This window comes from Oncorhynchus mykiss, chromosome 12, assembly GCF_057628025.1.
Source record: "Oncorhynchus mykiss isolate SJ-2025 chromosome 12, ASM5762802v1, whole genome shotgun sequence".
NCBI classification, from domain to species: domain Eukaryota; kingdom Metazoa; phylum Chordata; class Actinopteri; order Salmoniformes; family Salmonidae; genus Oncorhynchus; species Oncorhynchus mykiss.
In genome coordinates, this window is record NC_143033.1 from 75,700,249 (window position 1) to 75,721,987 (window position 21,739).

Below are 21,739 nucleotides of genomic sequence, written 5' to 3' on the forward strand. Positions count from 1 at the left end.
AGACAACACTGATATGCTCTTATAAGCTGGTTGCTTAATTTACATTTAGTTCAGCATCTGCTCAGTTGATGACCTTATTACTGGCAAAAGTATAACCAGTTAATATCACTACAGCATCAGTCCCAAACAACTTATTTCCTTTATTTGCTTTTAAAGTGTCTGTATATTTTTTGCAGATTTGAAAAAATACATTTTTAGGCTTTGGAAATTTGAATGGACATTGGCAAAACATGGACTTCATATGCTTTTCAGTGTTTGTATATTTATGAAATACTTTAAATAAAATTATGTATTTGAATGTTGCAGTTACTGGTTCTTATCTGTATATAAATTCATTAAGGCCTTTGCATTTCTGAAAAATTATACCCACGGCAGATGATATTGCTATCAACAAGAAATGTAAAAGTGTGACATTGTGGCCCTCTCCTGTAGGAACAGCATAGTGCATCTAAACCAGGGATGGGCCCTCGGATCAAATTGATTTATTTTTAACTCAGTAGGTGTCTCAAGTTGCTGTTGCAAGCTAGAATGGTAGAATACACTTAAGGTGCAATTTCTAAATTTGGTTGAGCATTAAGCAGTTTTTCTCTTGCTATGTCAGTCACTGATAGTCCCTCACATAGCCCATTTCAGCTAACATTTTTTTAGATTGGTAAATTAGTCTAATGGCCAGCTACATTATCTGAATTTAGTAATCATGGTCGATTTACCGTCCGGGAGGCCCCCATTGATTTTGTTAGTCAGTCTCACTCAGTTATAATTTTAAAAACATTTCTCTCTGTCCACCCTATGGAAAAATGTGTAGAATTACAGGAAATTAGCTGTAAAAAAGCAAGTTTTCCTCTTTGCCCCATTGCAAAATTTGTAGAATTATATTAAAATATGTTATACAATTACAAGATCTTGTCTCTGAAATATGACAGAATGTGTAGAATTGCAGCAAACTTGCTTTAAAACAGCAACATTTTCTCTATACCCCATGGCAAAATGTGTAGAATCGTACTAAATAAACTAAAGCAGAATGACATAATATCTGCTGTCAAGAGGGAGGCTGCTAATGTGGTGATGGGGGAGGGGAATCACGAGCAACTGCGGCCCCTCATGATGAGTTCAGATTTTTTGTGGCCCCCATCAGTTGCAGTTGTTGATCTAAACCATGTGATTATACTAATTCCCTTTGCATGTGACAGAGGTCTCATGATAGCATGACACTGGATTGCAGTAATGCTCAATGTCTGGCCTGATGCAGAATAGAAACATATTCTGAATCATCTGTGAGACTATTCCACACCATACCACAGCACCCACTCTTCTTTTTAAATAATCAACAGAAATCCCCCTTCAACTATAAATGATGATTGTAAATAGCAAAACTTACATGAGTAAGTTTCTTACCACTTTAAGTTATATTGTGATCTACTTCTGCTGAGGGAATCTTCTTAAATTCCATTAGATGTTTAAATAATTTCTGTTAACATGAACATTTATCATGACTACAAGTAAACCAATATCTTGAGACATTTAGAAACTGTATTCAACTTTGGCAAGTTTTCTTGTGTTGATCCATAGAATAAATAAACAGGCTACCACATACTAGTCCAGCTTTTTTCTTTTTTTCCTTAAATACATTTTATTACTTTAAGAATAACTGAAAAATGCATCAGCAATCTCTGTACATTTAGTTTTATTGTTTTCCCTTGGGTTTGCTCAATTTTTTATGATGAACTGGGCTGAGGAATATGATGATGCCTCATAGTGCACTTGAAACCCCAAATAATATGATTAGTCCATTGGCATCCTTCAGTTTGCTTCTCTAATATGCTTCAATGTTAAGTTCCTTAGGACTCCTTGTTGTCTCCAGATCCCCATTTTCATATGTTCCTGTTCTAGATCACAGTTTTTCCACTGTCAGTAATAGAGGCACATTAGAAATACTGCCACTTTCCAAGGACTGTGTCTTTGATTGCATCAACAAACTGAATTGGCACCCAGTAGACCCAATACTGAGAGGCTTCTGTTGGACCCAACTGAAACGCCTAGGAAAGTGAATGACAGAAAATGAATTGCACCATAAATGACAGTAAGATAGCTACTTTTGACAAAATACAAAGTAATGTATGTGTTTATGGAAAAAAACATACATTACATCAACTGTCAATCTGGCTTGTGCAGTTTGTAGTAAGGAAACGTGTTACCATCATGTGATAATCCTCATGGCCTTCAATGGGTTCAGTCACCACATGTTTGATGGATCCCATTGGGATTTTCTCTGTCCTCTCTGTAGGAGAATGTACACAGATAAGGGTGAGTGCCATAACACTTTTTCCTTATACACAATCCAACTAAACCAGGGTGTCATCTCACCCTTAGTTCCAATCCACAGTTGATCTTGTTCCAGTTTGAAGGTGAGACGAACTTTTCCACCAGATTTGTTGTACATTCCGGCTAAAGGCACTGTTGGTAAGCGTTCCTGTGTAACAAATGAGAGATCACTTGCTGGTCATTAGTGGAAGAACAAGAAAGTAATTCACAACGACCCATCTCCAAGCTCCTGAACGTGATACAGTGTTCCAGTGGAAATATCTGTGAGAAAAATATATAAACAGGGTAATATACACCAAGTATACAACACATTAGGAATACCTGCTTTTTCCATGACACAGACTGACCAGGTGAATCCATGTGAAAGCTATGATCCCCTTAATGATGTCACTTGTTAAATCCACTTCATTCAGTGTAGATGAAAGGGAGAAGACAGGTTAAAGAAGGATTTTTATGCCTTGAGACAATTGAGAAATGGATTGTGTGTGTGCCATTCAGAGGGTGAATAGGGAAGACAAAATATTTAAGTGCTTTTGAATGGGGTATGGTAGTAGGTACCAGGCACACCGGTTTGTGTAAAGAACTGCAACGCTGCTGGGTTTTTTACTCAGTTTCCCATTGGTGTCAAGAACATTCCACTACCCAAAGGACATCCACCCAACTTGACACAACTGTGGGAATCATTGGAGTCAACATGGGCCAGACACCTTGTAGAGTCCATGCCCCAAAGAATTGAGGCTGTTCTGGGGGCAAGGGATGGGGGGCTGCAACAATATTAAGAAGGTGTTCCTAATGCTTGGTATACTCAGTGTAAAACAACCATTAAAAGCATACTTTCCCAACCATCATTCATTCGGGTTTTGTTGAAAATACTCACCTTTGTTCCTTTAACAGATGGCATTATGTCCTCTGGTTTGCCTTTGTCCAACACCTTTCTGTGTTGCTGAAATTCAATACATTATTATAAGTTCACAGTTGAATAAAAAACATCACAAGCTGTGACCATACCTTGGGCAAAGAAGTTGTTCATTTACAAATATGGAACTCAAAAGACGTTGAAAAGTCCTACTTTTTGCCGACACAAAGGTTCCTTTTTGTTTTCTTCAGCTTTAACTTCCTGCTGAATAACCTCTTTTGGAGTATTTACAGCTAGTACATCATTTATTGTAGATCCGACCACCATTATTTTTGCACCATTTGTAACTTTAATTTCACGTAGCGTCTTATCTTCTGGTAGCAGTCCCTTGTACATCACTTTCTGCATAGCAGGTGGAAGACCTATTAACATAGAGAGAGAGAGAAAAATAGAGAGTGGTTGAGAGACATTAATCAACACTGTGACTGTTATACATATCCAAGTAGTTAGTACGCAAGCCTAAACAACTACTTACCAGTGAGTGAATGGATTCGCTCTTTCAGTTTGGCTCCAGTGCCATCTAAAGGAATCTTGAGATCATACTTATTCTTGTTCCAAATAATCTTTAGATCCACCATCTCCTTTCCTTCATCACTGTCATCTCCATTGCTGACAGTGGGGTCCTGAGTTGAAGAGCTTTCCCCGGCATTATCTGTCCGAGACACAGTTTCCGATACTTCAGCATTTCCTTCACCAACATTTTCACACAGTGGTTGTGGCTCTTTCAACGTGGCTTCAGTTTCCATTACGACTTCTTCATTTCCTATGAAAGGATTGTGAAAGGCATAGTTTAGCTGAGAATTCTCAGCTCCACAAGAATTATCAGTCAGGCACAGCTATGTCAACACTCAATGTTTGGGAATAGTTTGTCACATTAGGTCTTCTCAGCCAAGTAATAACTAGCAAGTATGGCTTCATGCAGCTCGTTTGTTATGACAAAGCAGCAGCAAGCAACTGGCTGGTTGACCTATTTGGTATTCTGTGGGTCGTTTAGCTACGTTCGCTAAATCTGACATCTCACGTGGCTGTTAGCGAGTTACTGTAGCTTATTTGCAAATAGCGCTAACTACCTAGTCATGCTAGCTAAGTTAGCTGACACATCCCAAGCTACATTTGCAGTCAGATAGAGTTGGCTAGCTAGTTAACATAACTTGATAGCTTATAAATGCCTAATATAGCTAAGGCTGATAGCTACAAAATAACATAGCGATAGCTACAACTATTACACTTGTCCTAGGTTTCTAGAATCAAATTACAACTTATGTAACAGTAGCTCTAGTTATTTTGGCTATGTAACAAAATCGAAAGAGCTAACGTTATCTAGCTAAATATGGTTGGCTAGCAGCTAGCCAGTGACCAGGATAACCGGGCGAACCTTGGATTATGAAGAAAATAGGATTTCAAATCCAATTGACATGTTCAATTTGCACCAACACCATAAATACGATTAAATTCCTAAATTAATGATTTGAAAATTGATAAATTGCGCCGCATAGATTTGTGGCAAGCATAGCATTATATTTTTTTCAATACCTACCATCCTGGGTCGCCATGATGATTGTGTACAATATGAAGTGAGACTGCTGGGAAACGGACGCGCTGACGTGTATTGGTCCTACGGGGCTTCCATTGTATGTAAAGCGTTTGATAAATCTCAACTGTTTGCTTGGTTTCTAATGAAAGTCATTTGGCAGTTGTCCCCCCCACAACAACGACATAAAGCTTGGTCGTATTATATGCGATCACGAGAAACTTCGCTAGCTAGCTATTAGATACATAGCCTACTAACTACAACAATCTACCAAATGTGCTAATGGCAGGGTTATGCTGAATTGGCTCGTGCTGATAACTTATTGACAGAGAGAGCGTGAAGAAGAAAAGTTACCATATGGATTTTTGAGGAAGAGTAGCCGAAAAGTGCAACGGCGTGGGTGTCTAGTTAGATTCTATGCTTTTTGTATTTGTTTAGCCATCTCAGAAATGTCTGGTCGACGCAAGAAGTGTAACTGTTGGAATAATCTTATCTCATTGCATTGAGTGCTGTGTAGCGATCTGGGACATCTACCAAGAGGTGGTGCAAGAATAATATAATCATGGCAGACCTCAGGATTTACAACGTTGTCATTCTGGGACTAGGATTTCTGTTCATTTTCACTGCTTTCACCACCTGTGGAAACATTGAAGTAAGTCAAAGAACACACTTTCACTTGTGTGACCTAAACCGAAGTCGTTGCCTAGGCAAACTATATTGACTGGTAATGTGTTTTGTTTGCTAGAGTCAATATCACTGGAGCAAATTCACACCTACCCAATGATATTTCAGATACCAGCAACTTCCTAACTAGCTAATTTATCTGAAATTGACAGCTGTTTGACCTCTCCCCTTCAAATGACCTGTCATGTAGGCTACATACTCGAATTAATCAGAAATATAATATATGTTGTCATTTGACATGTTTGTAATGTATTGACTGATCAGTTGTTTTGTTTGCTAAATAGTCAATTTCACTTGAGACAATGGACAGTTACCCATTGATAACTGCTATCTAAATTTGGTAGCTGTTTGATATCTTAAAAGTGGTTACATTAGACATGTTATAATTGTTTATCATTCATGGTACATCAATATTTATATATTTCTTAATTCCATTCTGTTACTTTTAGATCTGTGTGAAATGTTAGGTATTACTGCACTGCTGGAGTTATTAACGCAAGCATTTCGCAACACCCGCAATAACATCTGCTAAATATGTGAATGCGACCAATACAAATTTATTTGAATTGTTGTCATTTTGCAGTCATGCTTTGCTTTTTTCAAGTCCATTGACTTTGACTCTCAAGTTTAAGAACTTTTACCCCATGATAAATTGCATCAGTTTATTTTCTTGTGCATCTTCCAGCTCACATGATGTCCTCAGCAGCCTTGTCAGTGGTGCATTGTTGGAGGAGTCCTGGGTCAGGCGCATCTTGTGTTTCCAATTTCTTCATCAGTCAATAGATTGTCATGCCAAAGGAATTACTCAAATTAATACATGTAAACGTCAATCTCAACAGGGCACATAGGTAGTGGTGGCAGCAATATTTGAGAACATATTTTCTATGTTCATATGATTCACATTAATATCCCATTTCTTCTCTATTTTAAAGCAAACCATAGTTAAAAGCCTGGACAATGATACCTTCACTGGAAGTGGTTATCACAGGTGAGTTGGATGGTGTTACCATAGGCAACATATTGGAAAACCACATTATCTCAGCAAAATGAGTGGGGGAGATAATGTGCATCTTTCAGAATCATTGACCCTTATACCAGACACTAAACTTTTTTCTCTGTACTGTTTTCTTTCTGTCCTTGTACAACAGCCTTGGAATCATCTATGGAATTTTTTCATTTTCAAATTTGTTAGCTCCAACTGTTGTTGCAATAATTGGACCACAGTTTACAATGTTTTTCAGTGGAATTCTTTACAGGTGAGTATCATGAATTCTAAAGGAATTACCCCCCCCCCCCCCCATTCATTTTCTATTTGCAGGTCAGTAGTTGGTTGATATTTCTGTCTGAAGTAGTTGTCTAGTTATAACAAGGTCACGTGCTGTTGTTTGTTATGGTTCCATTCTTTTCCATAGTGGTTACGTAGCTGTATTCATCACCCCATCAACATGGTCCTTTTACTTCACCTCAGTACTAATCGGCATAGGAGCAGCCAGTAAGTCCGGTTTCATGGGATCTCTCCTTTGTTCCCTCTGCTATCTGGTTAACATTACTACAGAATCTACAGAATCCTTCACATCATTTCATATTGGCACAAATTACATTGAACTGTCATGATTTACATGACAGTTTGGTATAAAGTAATATACACTATATTACAAAGGACTGTATGTGGACACCCCTTCAAATTAGTAGATCTGTCTATTTCAGCTACACCCGTTGCTGACAGGTGTATAAAATCGAGCACACAGCCATGCAGTCTCCATAGCGAAACATTGGCAATAGAATCATCTTACTGAAGAGCTCAGTGACTTTCAACGTGGCACCGTCATAGGATTCCACTTAGTTTGTCAAATTTCTGCCCTGCTAAAGCTGCCCCGGTCAACTGTAAGTGCTGTTATTGTGAAGTGGAAACGTCTAGGAGAAACAACTGCTGAGCCGTGAAGTGGTAGGACACACAAGCTCACAGAACGTGGCTGCCAAGTGCTGAAGCACGTAGTGCATAAAAATCATCTGTCCTTGCTTGCAACACTCACTACCTGGTAGCAACATCAGCACAATAACTGTTCGTCGGGAGCTTCATGAAATGGGTTTCCATGGCCGAGCAGCTGCACACAAGCCTAAGATCACCATGTGCAATGCCAAGTGTCGGCTGGAGTGGTGTAAAGCTTGCTGCCATTGGACTCTGGAGCAGTGGAAACGAGTTCTCTGGAGTGATTAATCACACGTCACCATATGACAATCTGACGGACGAATCTGGGTTTGGCGGATGCCGGGAGAACACTACCTGCCCGAATGCATAGTGTAAAGTTTGGTGGAGGAGGAATAATGTTCTGGGGCTGTTTTTCATGTTTCTGACTATAGACCCTTGAAGAGAAATCTTAACGCTACATCATACAATGACATTTCTGTGCCTCCAACTTTGTGGCAACAGTTTGGGGAAAACACTTTCCTATTTCAGCATGACAATTCCCCAGTGCACAAAGCGAGGTCCATACAGAAATGGTTTGTTGAGATCGGTGTGGAAGAACTTGACTGGCCTCCACAGAGCCCTGACCTCAACCGCAATGAACACCTTTGGGATGAATTGGAATGCTGACTGTGAGCCAGGCCTAATTGCGCCAAACCTCGCTCTTGTGGCTGAATGGAAGCAAGTCCCCGCAGCAATGTCCCAACATCTAGTGGAAAGCCTTCACAGAAGAGTGGAGGCTGTTATAGCAGTAAAGGAAGGACCAACTCCCTTTTAATGCCCGTGATTTTGGAATGAAATGTTTGACGAGTAGGTGTCCACATACTTTTGGTCACGCAGTGTATATTTCACCTCTCTGTGCATATGCCTAATCCAATCCAAAATTCTCTACATGCCTCTGGAGTCTGCTATTCTCTTATGCATGCCATTCATTCCTAACACATTTGTAAACTGAGTTGTACCCATGTTTTTGCTGTCGGAATAATGATTTGTAAGTTGTAAGTAGATCAAATGCCATAGTAATTACACAGTGTTATAAACAGTTATCAATATGGGTACGGCAGATCAAATCAAGAAGGAGCACATGACCTGCATGCATGGTAAAGAGTATTGAGTATGTCTTGTCAGTTGCTGAGCTTTGGACAAAAGTTACCATGGTTATGATGTCTGAAATGGAGCTTGTTAATGATTTACATAAAAGGGAAATGCCGGGGTTATGTTCATTATCTCTGATCGCAAGCAAAGCAAACATTTTACAAACAGGAGAGCTAAATTAGAATTCTTAGAGCAGATGAACCAAATTGTTTGATAATGTTAGTTTGTGCCAAGTAAAATAGACACATTTTCCCTGAATAGTTCCCCGAAAATGCATTTTGATCAATTCAAATGTCATCAAATAGCAACCATCTCTATTCATTACATCTGCAGTTCCTAATCAGCCTCTCTCACTCTTTGTTTGTATCCCTTTCATCAGTGCTTTGGACAGCTCAAGGACACTTCCTTGTGGAGAACTCCGATGCTTCCACCATCAATAGGAACACAGGGATGTTTTGGGCCCTTTTACAGTGCAGGTATATTAATAGTATATATTAATGGTAGGCTACATAATAATGGCAGTAATTTCCATTATTTGGTGACCTAGAGCAGAATGTGTAATTGTAACACATTGTTTTCTTTTTCAGCATGTTATTTGGCAATCTTTACATTTATTTTGATTGGAATGGAAGGATAGAAATATCAGGTATGTGCATGTGAAGATCATCCAATGGGAAAATATGGAGAAAAGGGAGTTAACATTAATGAAAACTTTTTCATTAAGGATATGACTCATACGTCCTTCCAATAGTGTTGCCCTACTTAGTAATGATGTGTGTTCTCTGTTTGACACTGTTTCCTTTGTTCTTGATGTCCCTCTCAGATAGGAGCAGAAAGACTATCTTTATTGGTCTGCTGGTTACCTCAGTGCTGGGAACACTCAGCTTCCTGGCTCTGAGAAAGACTCTTCCACCAGAGGAGGAGATGCTCAATGAGGAGGAAGGCCAGCCTTTGCTCTCATCTCGCATGATGTTAGTTTCCTAATTAACTGACAGTACTCTCTCACTGTACCCTTATTTCAATGGGAATCTATGGCACTGCGTTTGGTGTCTCTGTTTTAAATGATGGTTATTCATTCTGCTATGAATTTGAATATCACAGTATTGAAAATTAATAATGTATTTGTCTTGCTAATTTGATCATTTTCCATCTTAATGTTTGGCAGGTATAAGCAAAGAGCCAACTCTGCAGTACAAGATGCAAAGTCAGAATTCAGTAAGCTTCACAGGCACATTTGTTATTATACAATCAATCATTGATCTATTCCTTTGGGTTAAAGGGCACCTCCGTTACCTTGCATTTGTTGTTTCACTGTTTTACTATCCTGTTAGTCATCTAAAGCAATTCCTTGTGTGTTTCCTTCTCTTCAGAGACAATTCTGCAACTGCTCAAAACCAAAACCATATTGCTTCTGAGCTGTTGCATGGCATACAGTGGTAAGTAGATTGTACTGCACAACCAAAAGTCCAGACATTTCCTTCAGAGGAATAGTGTTTTTACCAGTGTGTTGTCATCGTAGGTCTGGAGCTGTCTTTCTACAGTGGTGTGTATGGGACATGTATCGGGGCAACAACAGAGTTTGGAGCGGCAGCTAAAGGCTTGATTGGGATCTCTGGAATCGTGTTGGGGATTGGAGAGATAGTTGGTAGGTTTGTGTTGCCCAGTGTAACTTGTACCCATCACTCTTATGTAGCTGTTACAATCTAACAAGGAACTAGTTTGACAGTAATCTGATGTGATTTGTCAGGTGGAGGAGTCTTTGGACTAGTATGTAAGAATAACCGCTTCAGACGGACATCTGTGGTCTTCCTGGGGATGGTCGTCCATTTTGTCGCCTTCTACTTGATCTACCTCAACATCCCAGATGATGCCCCTGTGGTTTTAAAAACTAGCACACTGAACAAGCCATATCTGACACCAAGGTATTGCTTTAATATAAACAAAACAATAAAAGCAGGGCTGTATATTGTTTTTATATTAATCAGAAATCATGTCAGTTGAAAATGACCTGTTGTAACCCCCTCACAGTTGAGCGTCTCCTATCTGTTTCCTAGTATCTCTATCGCATTGCTCTGTAGTTTCCTGCTTGGACTCGGTGACAGCTGTTTCAACACTCAACTGTACAGCATCTTGGGGCGTGTTTATGCTGAGCAAAGCGCGCCTGCTTTTGCCATCTTCAAATTCATCCAGGTAACCCCCGAGAGAGCATGATACAGCTGATCGTTTACTAAAACATATGTACCAGCAACTGATACTGTGGTGCGCTGGGTGTAGTTCATTGCTGTATAGTTGATTAATAACTTAGGGCTGTTTAGGTATGCGTAGGCCGATGTACACTACCGGTCAAAAGTTGTAGAACACCTACTCATTAAAGTTTGTTTTTTGTGTGACTATTTTCTACATTAGAATAATAGAGACTATGTTCTATTAGTAGAATAATAGAGAAGGAATCTCTACTATGAAATAATACATATGGAATCATGTAAACTCAGCGAAAAAGAACCATCCCTTTTTCAGGACCCTGTCTTTCAAAGATAATTCGTAAAAACGCAAATACTTCACAGATCTTCATTGTAAAGGGTTTAAACACTGTTTCCCATGCTTGTTCAATGAACTATAAACAATTAATGAACATGCACCTGTGGAGCAGTTGTTAAGACACTAACAGCTTGCAGACGGTAGGTAATTAAGGTCACAGTTATGAAAACTTAGGACACTAAAGAGGCCTTTCTACTGACTCTGAAAAACACAAAAAGAAAGATGCCCATGGTCCCTGCTCATCTGCGTGAACGTGCTTTAGGCATGCTGCGAGGAGGCATGAGGACTGCAGATGTGGCCAGGTAAATAAATTGCAATGTCCGTACTGTGAGATGCCTAAGACAGCGCTACAGGGAGACAGAACGGACAGCTGATCATCCTCGCAGTGGCAGACCACGTGTAACAACACCTGCACAGGATCGGTACATCCGAACATCGCACCTGCGGGACAGGCACAGGATGACAACAACTGCCCGAGTTACACCAGGAACGCATAATCCCTCCATCAGTGCTCAGACAGTTCGCAATAGGCTGAGAGAGGCCGGACTGAGGGCTTGTAGGCCTGTTGTAAGGCAGGTCCTCACCAGACATCACCGGCAACAACGTCGCCTAAGGGCACAAACCCACTGTCGCTGGACCGAAGGAATAAGCGTTACACCGAGGCCTGTACTCTGGAGCGAGATCAATTTGGAGATGGAGGGTCCGTCATGGTCTGGGGCGGTGTGTCACAGCATCATCGGACTGAGCCTGTTGTCATTGCAGGCAATCTCAACACTGTGTGTTACAGGGAAGACATCCTCCTCCCTCATGTGGTACCCTTCCTGCAGGTTCCTCCTGACATGACCCTCCAGCATGACAATGCCACCAACCATACTGCTCATTCTATGCGTGATTTCCTGCAAGACAGGAATGTCCGTTTCTGCCATGGCCAGTGAAGAGCCCGGATCTCAATCCTATTGAGCATGTCTGGGACCTGTTAGATCGGTGGTTGAAGGCTAGGGCCATTCCCCCCAGAAATGTCCAGGAACTTACAGGTGCCTTGGTGGAAGAGTGGGGTAACATATCACAGCAAGAACTGGCAAATCTGGTGCAGTCCATGAGGAAGAGATGCATTGCAGTGCCTAATGCAGCTGGTTGCCACACCAGATACTGACTGTTACTTTTGATTTTGACCCCACCTTTGTTCAGGGACACATTATTCAATTTCTGTTAGTCACATGTCTGTGGAACTTGTTAAGTTTATGTCTCAGTTGTTGAATTTTGTTATGTTCTTACACATGTTAAGTTTGCTGAAAATTAACACAGTAGACAGTGAGAGGACGTTTCTTTTTTGCTGAGTTTAGTAACCAAAAAGGTGTTAAACAAATCAACATATATATTCAAATAGCCACCCTTTGCCTTGATGACAGCTTTGCACACACTTGGCATTCTCTCAACTAGCTTCATGAGGTAGTCACCTGTAATGCATTTCAAATAACAGGTTTGCCTTCTTAAATGTTAATTTGTGGAATTTCTTTCCTTCTTAATGTGTTTGAGCCAATCAGTTGTGTTGTGACAAGGTAGGGGGGTATACAGAAGATAGCTCTATTAGGTAAAAGACCATGTCCATATTATGGCAAGAACAGCTCAAAAGAGAAACTACTGTCCATCATTACTTTAAGACATGAAGGTCAGTCAATACGGAACATTTCAAGAACTTGAAACCTGAAAGTTGCTTCAACTGCAGTCGCAACAACCATCAAGCACTATGATGAAACTGGCTCTCATGAGGACCGCCACAGGAACTTAAGAGACAGAGTTACCTCTGCTGCAGAGGATAAGTTCATTAGAGTTAGCAGCCCCAGAAATTGCAGCCCAAATAAATGCTCAAGTAACAGACACCTCAACATCAACAGTTCGGAGGAGACTGTGAATCAGGCCTTCATGGTCGAATTGCTGCGAAGAAAGGACACTAAAGGACACCAAGAATAAGAAGAGACTTGTTTGGGCAAAGAAACATGAGCAATGGACATTAGACCAGTGAGAATTTGTTCTTTGGTCTGGTCCAAATTGGAGATTTTTGGTTCCAACAGCCGTGTCTTTGTGAGACGCGGTGTGGGTGAACAGATGATCTCCGCATGAGCGTTTCCCATCATAAAGCATGGAGGTGGAGGTGTTCTGGTGTGGGGGTGCTTTGCTGGTTACACTGTCTGTGATTTATTATTTAACCAGCATGGCTACCACAGCATTCTGCAGCGGTACACCATTCCATCTGGTTTGCGCTTAGTCCAACTATCATTGGTTTTTCAACAGGACAATGACCCAACACACCTCCAGGCTGTGTAAGTGCTATTCTACCAAGAAGGAGAGTGATAAAGTGCTACATCAGATGACCTGGCCTGCACAATTCCCCGACCTCAACCCAATTGAGATGGTTTGGGATGAGTCAACCCGCAGAGTGAAGGAAAAGCAGCCAACAAGTGCTCAGCATATGTGAGAACTCCTTCAAGACTGTTGGAAAAGCATTCCAGCTGGTTGAGAGAATGCCAATAGTGTGCCAAGCTGTCACCAGGGAAAGGGTGGCTATTTGAAGAATGAAGAATGTCAAAGATAAAATATATTTTGATTTGTTTAACACTTTTTTGGTTACACACATTCCATATGTGTTATTTCATAGTTTTGATGTCTTCACTATTATTCTACAATGTAGAAAATAGTAAAAATAAAGAAAACCCCTTTTGAATGAGTAGGTGTTCTAAGACTTTAGACCGGTAGTGTATCCCTTGTGTGGTTATACTGTAAGAATAACTAGAGTGAAGGACGATTGAAGGCCTTCTTGTGTCGGTCTATTTAGCCACTCAAAACATGCATTATTGTTATTTTATAGCTGTAGGTACCAATTTGTTTATTACATTAGTATTCTGTAAGAACTCACAATCTAAGACACAATTCATACATTACTGTGACAGAGTAGTAACACAAAGTCAACTCTTTGTATTACTTTCAACAAGTTTTTGTTTTCTTCTTTCCTTTGCCAGTCCATTTTTGCAGCAGTTGCCTTCTTCTACAGTGGCTACTTGCTGTTGACATGGCAACTGCTCATTATGGTCACCCTGGGTTTCACTGGAACACTCTGCTTCTTCATGGTGGAAAGAATACAGAACTTCTCTGTAGACCTACAACAAGAGTATTAGGACACATCATTTCAACACGGGCACAGTCAAATGACTTACATTTCTTGTTTTTTTTAACAGGAAAGATACTTTGCACCTTCAATATCTTAGCTTTAACCTATCTTGCACAATACACTAATTATAACATGAGTAAATGTAATTAAAAAAAAAAAAAATCCAATAGGATTGTGTATGTGTAATATAAGACCACTCACCTGATGTATTGGCTGTCTTTATGCATTGCTCTCAGGGTTGTTATTTAAGATAGTCTCATTGTTGCAAAATCTATGGTAGTGTTATAATACATCATACATTTCATAACGTGATGGAATTGTTTTTAGATGTTTGTTTTGAATTTAAGATGCATACTAAACAGAAGAAATGTTAATATTGAGGCTTATATAATGATCTTACTGTTTCAGAAAATATGTTATTAGTGACAAAAACACGCTAGCTATAGTATGTACGGGAAACGATATTGATGTATACCTCTAAATTTAATGCTGTGTCGAAATGTGTATAGATAGACAAAATTGTCAAAATTTAGTCTATGACAATTCTCAACATCCACCATGCCAAAGCTTACAGGAGCTATCCAGTGATTAAAAAATATATATATTGCCTTGTAATAATACAATTACTGTACAACTTATTTTCAGTGCCCATAGCATGTAGCAGAGTAGTTAAAAAATATACATCTATATGCATGAACATTTATCCTTTTATGTCAGCCATGCATACTAAGTGCCTGTTAATGTTTTGGTTGCTTGTATCTGTTTATAAAGACTTTGAAAAAACACAATTGGTTAAAGTAACCTATTTGCCGTATGTGTCCTCTGTGGCAACGAGAAGGTACAAACACAATCTGATTTTTAAACATTTAAACCAACAGGTGCGCTTACTTGTGCTTCTTCGGTTTGTGTCACCCAAAGTGTTGGTAGACGTCACTGGGCAAGTGCAACACTTTCATTTTTACTGGGAATTGAAGTTCTAGATTGCACATTCATTATCAGAGGTTATTGTGTGGGACAACAACGTGCAATACACATTATGCTCAGGAGATGGTGCTAAAATACAACTGTAGGCATCAATTTAGATCAGAATGAAGGAAACAGTAACGTTGTTCATACAATAAAAAACACTCTAATTAAACTCCTATTTCAACTATTCCTTTCTAAAGACTGTCAGGTTGCAGCTATACTGTTGCGGTTCTCCTTTTCTTATATGCAGGAAAAGGATATGTTAACTCAGTCCAAGCAGAGACGTTTGCATCCTCATGATAATGCACTTCTCTTTTTTTCCCACCATGGCAATAAATTGCGTGTGCTGTTTTCGATTGCAAGTTCTTTCTGGTACTGCACGTTTATTAAAATGTGTGATACATACAATGGTGGAAAAAGTACCGAATAGTTTAAAATGATTGAGTAAAAGTAAAGATTCCTTAATATAAAATGACTCAAGTGAAAGTCACCCAGTAAAATCCTACTTGAGTAAAAGTAGAATGTAGAATTTTGGTTTTAAATATACATAAGTATCAAAAGTAAATGTAATTTCTAAAATGTATTTAGGGATAAAAAAAATATTTAAAAAAGTATGACCAGTTCACATTCCTCATATTATGCAAACCAGACGGCATGATTTTCTTGCTTTTTAAATTTACAGTTAGCCAGGGGCACACTCCAACACTCAGACATAATTTACAAACAAAGTATTTGTGTTTAGTGAGTCCGCCAGATCAGATGCAGTAGGGATGACCAGGTATTTTCTCTTTAAGCGCGTGAATTAGACCATGTTCCTGTCCTGCTAAGCATTCAAAATGTAACTTTTGGGTGTCAGGGAAAATGTATGGAGTAGAAAATACATGATTTTCTTTAGGAATGTAGTGGAGTAAAAGTTGAAAAAAATATGAATAGTAAACTACAGATACCTCAAACTACTTAAGTAGTACTTTAAAGTATTTTTACTTAAGTACTTTACACCACTGGGTACATATTAAAGGTGATGCAGACTTTCAACCTAAAATATTTTCCATTACAAATGCTCACCTTCAAATGCATCTATGTCCAACATTTTATTACACTTGCAACAATTTAGATAGAAAGCTAAAAAGAACCGGATAAAAGTTATTTCATTGTTAGTACTCCATAAAAGTGATGTATATTTTCTCCCCCTAAAAAGGACATTTTAATGTTGATCACTGGCAGGAAGATGTGACATCACTGCAGTTAATTTGTTTTCCAAGCAAGGTTCAAGAGCAGGGCCCATAAATCATAGAGTTGGATGACGACCTTAGAGAAGCACTGGACCAGTAAGGGCACCATAGGTCCTGCAGTACTTCACAGGTAATTGAGTATTGATTGCATTATAATCAGAATCCTAAAGTGTTCCTCCTTTATTTTTTTGTCAATTGTGCAACTTGATCCTTTGCATACAAACATAAAGAAGAATGTGTGGTATAAGTCCTGAAATGTACATTACCTATTGGAATCTACAAGCGCTCCCCTGGTATTTCTAACACTAACTGGACCGAAGCTTAACGTGCCTGCAACACAGAGAAGTACATAGGTATTTGTGGTATTAAATGGCAATAACAGAAAGTGGTGCCCATGACAGAATAACTCAATAAATTCACATTTTCAAGCCAGCTGCCTTTTAATCCTCAGTCAAAATTCAATTTTTCAAGCCTGTGAAAAGTAATTTCCATCACTTGCATTTCCTGTCCAAAGCATTCGAAGTATGACATAGCTGTGAAAATGGCCTTTCACAATCCCCTCCGGTGTCTCCACACTTCTATCTTGGCATTTGTTCAAAACCAGCCGGTCATAAAACCACCACAATACCACCACAATACCGTGAAATAAATTATGCTGAATGCCTCAGTCATTCCAACGGTATACTATTATTGATAGTTAAAGTGTGGCACACGCCTCACAATTTTCTGCATGATAAACCATCGCTCTGTGTGTCACTAGTCAGGTAATCTTTATTCAAGCTTCACCAGCGCCCACAGAGATGAAGCGAGGCGGCCATGTTCTTAGGAAACGATGCACTATTTTTATTTTTTTATGTATTATTTCTTACACTGTTACCCCAGGAAATCTTAAGTCTTATTACATACAGCTATAAGATACTATTGGATATAAGAGCAACGTCAACTTACCAACATTATGACCAGAAATACTACTTTTCCGAAGCATATCCTCTGTTTGGTCCACCACCCAGGACAATGGATTGGATCCCAGCAGGCGACCCAAAACAAAGGCGCCGCAGAAGGGGCAGACGGAGCCAGGCTCCGTAGACGGGCACATCGCCCACCACTCCCGAGTGCACTACTTGCCAATGTCCAGTCTCTTGACAACAAGGTAGACGAAATCCGAGCACGGGTTGCCTACCAGAGAGACATCAGAGACTGTAACATTCTTTGTTTCACGAAACATGGCTCACTCGGGATACGTTATCAGAGTCGGTACAGCCGCCTGGTTTCTTCACGCATCGCACCGACAGAAACAAACATCTCTCTGGTAAGAAGAAGAAGGGGGTGTATGCCTTATGATTAACGAGACGTGGTGTGATCATAACAACGTACAGGAACTAAACAACTTCTTTGCTCGCTTTGAGGACAACACAGTGCCACTGCCACGGCCCGCTACCAAAACCTGCAGGCTCTCTTTAACCGCAGCCAACGTGAGTAAAACATTTAAACGTGTTAACCCTTGCAAGGCTGCCCAGACGGCATCCCTAGCCGCGTCCTCAGAGCATGCGCAGACCAGCTGGCTGGTGTGTTTAGGACATATTCAATCAATCACTATCCCAGTTTGTTGTTCCCACATGCTTCAAGAGGGCCACCATTGTTCCTGTTCCCAAGAAAGCTAAGGTAACTGAGCTAAACGACTACCGCCCCGTAGCACTCACTTCCGTCATGAAGTGCTTTGAGAGACTAGTCAAGGATCATATCACCTCCACCCTACCTGGCACCCTAGAACCACTCCAATTTGCTTACCGCCCCAATAGGTCCACAGACAACGCAATTGCAATCAGACTGAACACTGCCCTAGCCCATCTGGACAAGAGGAATACCTATGTAAGAATGCTGTTCATCGATTACAGCTCAGCATTTAACACCATAGTACACTCCAAACTCGTCATTAAGCTCGAGACCCTGTGTCTCGACCCCACCCTGTGCAACTGGATCCTGGACTTTATGATGGGCCGCCCCCAGGTGGTGACTGTAGGAAACAACATCGCCAACATCTCCACCCCGCTGATCCAGAGATCTTCTGTTGAATCTGACAATTAATCTTAATGGTTGTACAGTCGTCTCAAATAAAACTGTGAAGGACCTCGGCGATACTTTGGACCCTGATCTCTCTTTTGACGAACATATCAAGACTGTTTCAAGGACAGCTTTTTTCCATCTACGTAACATTGCAAAAATCAGAAACTTTCTATCCAAAAATGATGCAGAAAAATGTATCCATGCTTTTGTTACTTCTAGGTTAGACTACTGCAATGCTCTACTTTCCGGCTGCCTGGATAAAGCACTAAATTAACTTCAGTTAGTGCTAAATTGTATTTATTTATTTAATTTATTTCACCTTTATTTAACCAGGTTGGCAAGTTGAGAACAAGTTCTCATTTACAATTGCGACCTGGCCAAGATAAAGCAAAGCAGTTCGACACATACAACACAGAGTTACACATGGAGTAAAACAAACATACAGTCAATAATACAGTAGAAACAAGTCTATATACGATGTGAGCAAATGAGGTGAGATAAGGGAGGTAAAGGCAAAAAAAGGGCATGGTGGCAAAGTAAATACAATATAGCAAGTAAAACACTGGAATGGTAGATTTGCAGTGGAATGTGCAAAGTAGAAATAAAAATAATGGGGTGCAAAGGAGCAAAATAAATAAAATAAATACAGTAGGGAAAAAGGTAGTTGTTTGGGCTAAATTGTAGATGGGCTATGTACAGGTGCAGTAATCTGTGAGCTGCTCTGACAGCTGGTGCTTAAAGCTAGTGAGGGAGATAAGTGTTTCCAGTTTCAGAGATTTTTGTAGTTCGTTCCAGTCATTGGCAGCAGAGAACTGGAAGGAGAGGCGGCCAAAGAAAGAATTGGTTTTGGGGGTGACCAGAGAGATATACCTGCTGGAGTGCGTGCTACAGGTGGGTGATGCTATGGTGACCAGCGAGCTGAGATAAGGGGGGACTTTACGTAGCAGGGTCTTGCAGATGACATGGAGCCAGTGGATTTGGCGAAGAGTATGAAGCGAGGGCCAGCCAACGAGAGCTGATGAGCCGATGAGGATGTGGTGATTGACAGAGTCGAAAGCCTTGGCCAGATCAATGAATACGGCTGCACAGTAATGTTTCTTATCGATGGCGGTTAAGATATCGTTTAGGACCTTGAGTGTGGCTGAGGTGCACCCATGACCAGCTCTTAAACCAGATTGCACAGCAGAAAGGGTATGTTGAGAGTCAAAATGGTCGGTAATCTGTTTGTTGACTTGGCTTTCGAAGACCTTAGAAAGTCAGGGTAGGATAGATATAGGTCTGTAGCAGTTTGGGTCAAGAGTGTCCCCCCCTTTGAAGAGGGGGATGACCGCAGCTGCTTTCCAATCTAAATTCGGCTGCTAGAATCCTGACTAGAACCACTTAAAAAAAAAATCATATTACTCCAGTGCTAGCCTCCCTACACTGGCTTCCTGTCAAGGCGAGGGCTGATTTCAAGGTTTTACTGCTAACCTACAAAGCATTACATGGGCTTGCTCTTACCTATCTCTCTGATTTGGTCCTGCCATACATACCTACACTTACGCTACGATCACAAGACGCAGGCCTCCTAATTGTCCCTAGAATTTCTAAGCAAACAGCTAGAGGCAGGTCTTTCTTCTATAGAGCTCCATTTTTATGGAATGGTCTGCCTACCCATGTGAGAGACGCAAACTCGGTCTCAACCTTTAAGTCTTTACTGAAGACTCATCTCTTCAGTAGGTCATATGATTGAGTGTAGTCTGGCCCAGGAGTGTGAAGGTGAACGGAAAGGCTCTGGAGCAACGAACCGCCCTTGCTGTCTCTGCCTGGCCGGTTCCCCAATTTCCACTGGGATTCTCTGCCTCTAACCCTATTACAGGGACTGAGTCACTGGCTTACTGGTGGTCTTTCATGCCGTCCCTAGGAGGGGTGCGTCATTTGAGTGGGTTGAGTCACTGATGTGATCTTCCTGTCTGGGTTGGCTCCCCACCTTGGGTTGTTCCGTGGCTGAGATTTTTGTGGGCTATACTCAGCCTTGTCTCAGGATGGTAAGTTGGTGGTTGAAGATATCCCTCTAGTGGTGTGGGGGCTGTGCTTTGGCAAAGTGGGTGGGGTTATATCCTTCCTGTTTGGCCCTGTCCGGGGGTAACATTGGATGGGGCCACAGTGTCTCCTGACCCCTCCTGTCTCAGCCTCCAGTATTTATGCTGCAGTAGTTTATGTGTCGGGGGGCTAGGGTCAGTTTGTTATATCTGGAGTACTTCTCCTGTCTTATCCGGTGGCCTTTGTGAATTTAAGTATGCTCTCTCAAATTCTCTTTCTCTCTTTCTTTCTCTCTCTCGGAGGACCTGAGCCCTAGGACCATGCCTCAGGACTACCTGGCATGATGACTCCTTGCTGTCCCCAGTCCACCTGGCCGTGCTGCTGCTCCAGTTTCAACCGTTCTGCCTGTGATTATTATTCTTTGACCATGCTGGTCATTTATGAACATTTGAACATCTTGGCCATGTTCTGTTATAATCTCCACCCGGCACAGCCAGAAGAGGACTGGCCACCCCTCACAGCCTGGTTCCTCTCTAGGTTTCTTCTTAGGTTTTGGCCTTTCTAGGGAGTTTTTCCTAGCCACCGTGCTTCTACACATGCATTGCTTGCTGTTTGGGGTTTTAGGCTGGGTTTCTGTACAGCACTTTGAGATATCAGCTGATGTACGAAGGGCTATATAAATACATTTTATTTGATCCTCAACACTGGGGCCCCACAAGGGTACGTTCTCAGCCCTCTCCTGTACTCCCTGTTCACCCATGACTGCGTGGCACGCTTCCAACTCAATCATCAAGTTTGCAGACAGTAGTACAGTAGTAGGCTTTATTACCAACAACAACGAGATGGCCTACAGGGAGGAGGTGAGGGCCCTCAGAGTGTAGTGTCAGGAAAATAACCTCACACTCAACGTCAACAAAACAAAGGAGATGATCGTGGACTTCAGGAAACAGCAGAGGGAGCAGCCCCCTATCCACATCGACGGGACAGTCGTTTTTGATTTTTTTAAAATGTTTAAATTTCACCTTTATTTAACCAGGTAGGCTAGTTGAGAACAAGTTCTCATTTACAACTGCGACCTGGCCAAGATAAAGCATAGCAGTGTGAACAGACAACAACACAGAGTTACACATGGAGTAAACAATAAACAAGTCAATAACATAGTAGAAGAAAAAGAGTCTATATACATTGTGTGCAAAAGGCATGAGGAGGTAGGCGAATAATTACAATTTAGCAGATT

The 21,739-nt window shown here is 40.8% G+C and overlaps 2 protein-coding genes across 6 annotated transcripts; one reads left to right on the plus strand and one right to left on the minus strand.

The window, feature by feature from the left end:
- Positions 1 to 1,603: 1,603 nt before the first annotated feature.
- On the minus strand, positions 1,604 to 4,984 carry ubfd1 (ubiquitin family domain containing 1). 3 transcript variants are annotated; one of them, XM_021624970.3, is made up of 7 exons: positions 4,776 to 4,984; positions 3,714 to 4,001; positions 3,392 to 3,600; positions 3,200 to 3,265; positions 2,365 to 2,470; positions 2,196 to 2,278; positions 1,604 to 2,036 (listed from the first exon to the last, which is right to left on the minus strand). In XM_021624970.3, exons 1-7 carry the CDS (start codon positions 4,789 to 4,791, stop codon positions 1,926 to 1,928), a joined length of 879 nt encoding a protein of 292 aa, XP_021480645.1. In that variant the 5' UTR covers positions 4,792 to 4,984; the 3' UTR covers positions 1,604 to 1,925. The 3 variants fall into 3 exon arrangements, with proteins under 3 accessions (XP_021480645.1, XP_021480646.1, XP_090049459.1); XM_021624971.3 differs by having other exon boundaries at positions 4,772 to 4,869; XM_090193333.1 differs by lacking the exon at positions 4,776 to 4,984 and adding an exon at positions 4,614 to 4,699.
- On the plus strand, positions 4,845 to 15,356 carry LOC110538257 (UNC93-like protein MFSD11). 3 transcript variants are annotated; one of them, XM_021624965.3, is made up of 13 exons: positions 4,845 to 5,421; positions 6,386 to 6,441; positions 6,602 to 6,709; positions 6,866 to 6,945; positions 8,894 to 8,990; positions 9,102 to 9,160; positions 9,338 to 9,485; positions 9,680 to 9,729; positions 9,885 to 9,950; positions 10,034 to 10,159; positions 10,262 to 10,436; positions 10,569 to 10,704; positions 14,070 to 15,356. In XM_021624965.3, the coding sequence occupies exons 1-13, from the start codon at positions 5,332 to 5,334 to the stop codon at positions 14,223 to 14,225; spliced, it is 1,347 nt and encodes a 448-aa protein (XP_021480640.3). In that variant the 5' UTR covers positions 4,845 to 5,331; the 3' UTR covers positions 14,226 to 15,356. The 3 variants fall into 3 exon arrangements, with proteins under 3 accessions (XP_021480640.3, XP_090049457.1, XP_090049458.1); XM_090193331.1 differs by having other exon boundaries at positions 4,989 to 5,421; positions 6,139 to 6,441; XM_090193332.1 differs by lacking the exon at positions 6,866 to 6,945 and having other exon boundaries at positions 5,034 to 5,421.
- Positions 15,357 to 21,739: the final 6,383 nt, after the last annotated feature.

Coding starts and splice junctions, on each gene's coding strand:
- ubfd1 (XM_021624970.3), bottom strand. Junction 2,471..3,199: donor CATCTGTTAAAGGAACAAAG/GTGAGTATTTTC, acceptor TTTGTTACACAG/GAACGCTTACCAACAGTGCC. Junction 2,037..2,195: donor ATGAGGATTATCACATGATG/GTAACACGTTTC, acceptor TCACTTTCCTAG/GCGTTTCAGTTGGGTCCAAC.
- LOC110538257 (XM_021624965.3), top strand. CDS start 5,332: ATGGCAGACCTCAGGATTTACAACGTTGTCATTCTGGGACTAGGATTT. Junction 6,710..6,865: donor TTCAGTGGAATTCTTTACAG/GTGAGTATCATG, acceptor TCTTTTCCATAG/TGGTTACGTAGCTGTATTCA. Junction 9,951..10,033: donor CTGTTGCATGGCATACAGTG/GTAAGTAGATTG, acceptor TTGTCATCGTAG/GTCTGGAGCTGTCTTTCTAC.